The sequence below is a fragment of the Haliotis rubra genome, unplaced genomic scaffold (assembly GCF_003918875.1).
Source record: "Haliotis rubra isolate DU_JTF1 unplaced genomic scaffold, ASM391887v1 Scf1088, whole genome shotgun sequence".
NCBI lineage: Eukaryota > Metazoa > Mollusca > Gastropoda > Lepetellida > Haliotidae > Haliotis > Haliotis rubra.
The window spans coordinates 51,875-58,024 of NW_025764990.1; the positions used below are offsets into that span (position 1 = coordinate 51,875).

The 6,150-nt window shown below is 38.1% G+C and overlaps 1 protein-coding gene across 1 annotated transcript; it reads left to right on the top strand.

The window, feature by feature from the left end:
• The first annotated feature begins 363 nt into the window (after nt 1–363).
• On the top strand, nt 364–1,454 carry LOC124282243 (ankyrin repeat and death domain-containing protein 1B-like). The gene is made up of 2 exons (XM_046718199.1): nt 364–991; nt 1,294–1,454. Exons 1-2 carry the CDS (start codon nt 364–366, stop codon nt 1,452–1,454), a joined length of 789 nt encoding a protein of 262 aa, XP_046574155.1.
• Nucleotides 1,455–6,150: the final 4,696 nt, after the last annotated feature.

The following is a 6,150-nucleotide window of genomic DNA, read 5'->3' on the forward strand; positions in this document are numbered from 1 at the left end:
TCTAACACTGGATTTATAAATAAAATTAATACGAAGACCAATCATAAAACTCACTCAAACACACTGTTTCCAAGTCACTCTTCACTGGCGGTACTAAGACCCTAAACATTAAAAGTAAATTTAAACTTACCCATCTTCACTCAGGATACTCACTGAATGCTTGGCTCATTTCACCATAATCACTCACTCACTCACTCACTCACTCACTCACTCACAGATGAGAAGTTCCATCATTCGAGACCTGACCACCAACGTCGAGATAAGGAAAAGAAAAAGATTCTTCAAGCCTGCAAGAAGGGTAAGTTTGGACGATTGCAATGGGCCTGGACCCAAGACCAAGGAGACACAAAAGGGGTTCACGGGATGATACCTGTGTTGTTTGCAGCCCGCGAAGGATATACAGATGTCCTTGACTTCTGTGCATGTGTAGGAGGTAACGTGTCGGTTGTTGATTCTGATCGTAACAACATCCTTCATTTGACAAGCCTTGGAGGTCACGTTCCGATGGTGAAGTACATCGTCTCACAGAATATCACTGACATCAACAGCAGGGATAGATTCCGGAGGACACCAGTGATGTTGGCCGCTGCCGAGGGACACACTGACGTGTTTGTCTTTCTTGTAAGTAAAGGAGGCAAAGCTTCACTTGTAGATACATATAAGAACAACGTTCTACATCTTGCCAGTCTTCGAGGGCATTTGGACATGGTGACGCACATCCTCTCACAGAATATTGTGGACATCAACGGTAGAGAAAGATACGGGCGGACACCTTTGATGTCAGCAGCAACCGGTGGAAATGTAGACGTGTTCCGCTCCCTCGTGAGTGAGGGGTCTAACGCTTCACTTGTGGATAGATTTGGGGACAACATCCTACATCTGGCCAGCCTAAGTGGACATGTGGACTTGGTTGGGTATATTCTCTCTCAGAACATTACTGACATCAACAGCAGAGGGAGTTTCAAGAGAACACCATTGATGAATACAGCAAGTGAGGGACATATAGGTGTGTTTGACATGCTTGCCAATAGAGGAGCTGATGTGCATTTAGTCGATGTTCAAAAGTGCAATATCCTTCATGTCGCCTTGCACTGTGGGAAAGTGGAGATGGTGAAGCATATTATATTAAAAATATTGTGGACATTAACAGTAGAGAGATATCGGGAAAGACAGTATTGATGATGGGAGCTGAAAGAGGAAATATATAACTGGTGCAGTTCATTGTCAGAAAAGGAGGCAATATGTCATTGGTTGATGATCGTGAAAACAACATGCTTCACTTTGCCTGCAAAGGAGGCCATGTGGAGATGGTGAAGCACATCCTTCAGGGAAGTGGTGTGGGTCTGGAGGCTACAAATGAGTACGGCTGGACACCTCGGATGTATGCACAGAAAAGAAACAAGACGGAATTGATTCACTACCTTAACGCGATAAACGGGACTGGGAGTGGTTAGGAAATGGTAGTTATTCTTGTATATGTGATTGTTTACTTGCATCTGCGTTTAGATATAAAGCAATGTTGTTACTCGTTTCCCGAGAAAATCCATCCATACATAATGAAACAAGCAAAAGCACAGAAACGTCATTAATTTATATTAAACAAATTCTGTAAACTATACTTTATAAGGTTCCCGATTACAAATTACAACCACCTAAATGTGTGGCCTGAGCAACATACATTGCGCAAACCAAGTAAAGAAGGAACCAACACCGATGTTTGAAAAAGAAAGAACATGACTCATGTGGCAAGAGTGAGTGAGTGGGTGAGATAAGATTGACATGAAGTTATCGTGACAAAAGAAGTTATAGATTCATAATACATTATACAAAATTATAAACGCCTGTCAGGAGAGGACAGTAAAACAACTTGAGTGAGTATGCTTTTACGCCACTTTTGGCAGTATTCCAGCAATATCACGGCGAGAGACACCAGAAAAGGCCTTCACACATTGTATCCACGTGATGAATCGAACCCGGATTTTCGGCGTGACGAGCGAACGCTTAAACCACTTGCCTTCCCCACCGCCCCTAAAACAACTTGAAAATCAGAGATGTAGGTGTATAACTAGCATATAAATCTGTAATAGTTGAACTATAGAAGACATTACAATATGAAAACAATACAATGTTGCCAACAGCTGAGAGTAGGTGGCTTAGAGTAGATTGCTTCCTGCCTGGACCCTTGCTGGATTTACACCATCCTTTCACATGTTTGCAATTGTTGAGAAATCTGGCCATTTCAATCATCAGGGGACTCCATACCACACAGAACAGGACATTCAGAACTGCTAAATCGGGGAAGAAGAAATGCCATCAACATCAGTAATTATTACGATGTTACTGCTGCAGCGGAACCTATTTCCCATGGCGAACATGGAATGTGTGAGATCACAGAATGAGAGGGTTACCCCTGAACCGATATGTTGGAAAATAAGAGCAGATGACATGAAGCCTTTGATACCACTGTTTGAAGGCCTACGCTGATAACAGACTGAAAAACTATCCAAACTAAATGTAACTGAGGATGGTTCCATGCAAAAAATCTGTTGACATTAGTCAAGTGGTAAACCTCCCAAACTATTAAAATGGTTTGGAAGTGTCGCTTCACCATTTCTTGAGAAAGAAGGTATTGTTGGTTTGGTTGTGGTATCTTTTGTATTGTATACGGTATTTGTATCCAGCATTTGTATCCAGCTTGATTGCCACAAGCTAGACCTGGGCTGGCTAGCTTTATTGTTTCACTGTGGGAGTGCAGGGTATTCTCGGGTCCTTCTCTCCTAGGGCCAGCTATCCCTTACTTTCTAATTGGTCAGTTCAATCTTTTTCTTAAACAATATAAGTTAGTCTACCTCATGCAGCGGCACAAGATAGTCATCGGGTGACTATTTCTGCAGCTGTGTGAGGTAGACTAAATTAGCAGACTTTTGACATTTAGCCCAACTTCTGGGTTCTTCTCCTTCAACTCTAAACCTAATATATGTTTAACTACAGTAGACACATATTATGTAGGATGTACCTTATATGTGTTTATGTATAGTTGTGTTATAAACATTATTCTTGCTTAGGTTATTGTGAATTGTTGAGGTACGAATGTGTTTTAATATTAGTGTAGGGCGGTGAGGTAGGCTAGTGGTTAAAGCGTTCGCTCGCCACGCCGAAGACCCGGGTTCGATTCCCCACATGGGCACAATGTGTGAGCCCAATTCTGGTGTCCCCCGCCGTGATATTGCTGGAATATTTCTAAAATATTGCTAAAAGCGGCGTAAAACCATACTCACTCACTAATATTAATGTAAATTGGTATTTCACGACAGTGCGGTTATTATGATAAGTGTATTAATAGTACCGTCATATTTATAAGGTCAGACGACACATGAGTATTGTGCCTGCTGCCATAGTTGTCGGCCATGTTTTATATGTATGGTTCATGTAGTATTTATACAACATGAAATCATTATTATGTTCTTTACTTTTTATTGTATATATGTCTGGTCCAGACTCGATTATTTACAGACCGCCGCCGTATAGCTGGAATATTGCTGAGTGTGGCGTAAAAGTAGTAAAAGTAAACTCACTCACTCACTATTCATATATTGTATATATATATATATATATATACCCAGTATACACCTAAACACATAATACATGTTGTGCGAGTAAGGCATATAGATTTTTTAAGCAGGTTCATTTCATAGATTTATTGGTTTATGTATGCCATAATCAGGATTATGTGATATGTATTTCAGAATTGATAGAGTGATATATGTTCTATTATGATAGTTATACTAGAATAAGCATAATTTGCTTAATGCTATGTTATATCACCTACATATATGAACATGTTGTATATGTGTTGTATTGTGTATTATTGCGCAACTACGATGAGAAAATATGAAATTTGAATCTATTCGACAATAAAATGGTGCAATTTCATGTCATGTAAGAAACAGATTACTGTTTTCGCTCACTAGATACGTCTTGAAACAACTCGTTGTAAGATAAATGGTATCTGACAGACACTCATTTAGTAATCTCAATATCTTAAATGGGCAAGGTCAATGAGAACAGTGATCCCAATGACACCCATACTGTTTCTATTCCCTCAGTATCAACTATAGCACACAGCAAAACTGTCATTAACAATAGCATTGATCGATGTTCCAAATATCAAAGTGTATATTAAATTTTAGTAAAGGGACTTTTGTGACTCATGATAATGTTAACATAAAAACTCCAGATTTTCCAAACTGTGAAAATGCTATTGATGACAAAAATGTTAATGCTGTTGATATTGCTGCTGGTGCTAATGCACATGTTCATGCATGTGTTCACCCAGTACCAGATTCTAATTGTGAAGCTGATCATGTTTGTAACAAAGCTAAGCATGTTAGAGTATATATTGATCCTAATGTTGACAATGATGTATATATTGCTAATGATGATGATGATGATGATGGTGGTGGTGATGTTGATGGTCAAGGTTGCATGCTGAAGTTTATTAACTTGAATATGTGTGGCTCAAGAAAGTACTTGAAATATCAAGAATTTTTAGATCTTATTATTGAAAATGATGTAATATATCTTCAAGAGGAAAAACTGACAGTTTAGTTGATTTACAAATTGATGGATTTACATTATATGTACAACACAAAGTTAAAGCTGTAAGGAAAACAGGCGTCTGGGTACTGCAAAAGGGACATTTACCCTAAATATATTATTCATATTGGCAATAGGGCCCAATTGCGGCAACTTTCAAAAACTTATATCTACTAGGAATATGAATGAATTATTTATTGAACATTTATAATATTTTCAAAAACGCCTGATCCGCATTTGCTTGCATGATAATTTATGATGATTGTATGTATACTGTACACTATATATTGTATACTGTATACCCTCTCTCTCTCTCTCTCTCTCTCTCTCTCTCTCTCATTTTCTCTCTCTATCTCTCTCTCTCTCTCTCTCTCTATCTATCTCTCTCTCTCTCTCTCTATCTCTCTCTTTCTCTCTATCTCTCTCTCTCTATCTCTCTCTCTCTATCTACTCTCTATATCTCTCTCTTTCTCTCTCTCTCTCTCTCGCTATATGTATAAATATATATAATTATGATGTGTTTCACAAAATGTTGTGTTTTATGTTATTGTAATTACCATTTACCTTTTTGCCATTGTCCATCTTGTAACTTTTGTTTTTATGATTTTATATTGTAGCTCATGTACCACCGTTAGTGGCGTTTTGGACTTAAATAAAGAACTTACATGATATAACTCACTTACTTTATTATTTATTGATTGGTGACACACTTGTGTGATGACGTCATAAACAAACTATCTCTCTCTCTCTCTCTCTCTCTGTCTCTCTGTCGCTCTCCCTTTCTCTCTCTCACACACACACTTGTACCGTGGCGCATGCACACACACACACATGCAGGAACGTCTCCATTATGTAACGGACTTTCTATTCACCTCGCTCCTCCCTCCGACTTCCGTGACGTCACAGTACCGGCTAATAACAATTCAGCGACCCACTTGCTTTTTCCTTCTTTTTTGTATATTTTTATTTATTTATTTTTTTTAAAAATTTTTTTTGGGGTGGCCTAATGGTTAAAGCGTTGGCTCGTCACGCTGAAGATCCGGGTTCGAATCCCCGCATGGGCACAATGTGTGAAGCCCATTTCTGGTGTCCCCCGCCGTGATGTTGCTTGAATATTGCTAAAAGCGGCGTAAAACCAAACTCAGTCAGTCAGTCAGTATATTTTTTTTATTTATTTTTTTAAATCTTTTTATTTGTTCCCATAATTGAGTACAAGCATATAAAGTAAAGCAATAAATGCATAAATACATGATCAAAGTTCATTGGGTTCAACAAAAATGTTAGGTCAACTGATAGCATAGAGAGAATATACTCCAGTAAAAGTATTCCCCTTTGATTAAAGATTACGTCAGAAATTAAATATTGAGAATAAAGGAAACCATTTGTCTGCAAATTTATCAGATTTATTGTTCCTTCTGGATATGAAATTTTCAACCGTATAAATGTCATTCAAAATTTTAAAAAAATTATTAACTTTTGGAATTATTTTATATACGATTTTTTGTATATTCGTTTGTGTTTACCTGGTGATCAATGTTCCAGCTCTGCAGAGCA

Coding starts and splice junctions, on each gene's coding strand:
- LOC124282243 (XM_046718199.1), top strand. CDS start 364: ATGATACCTGTGTTGTTTGCAGCCCGCGAAGGATATACAGATGTCCTT. Junction 992..1,293: donor ACCATTGATGAATACAGCAA/GTGAGGGACATA, acceptor TTGCCTGCAAAG/GAGGCCATGTGGAGATGGTG.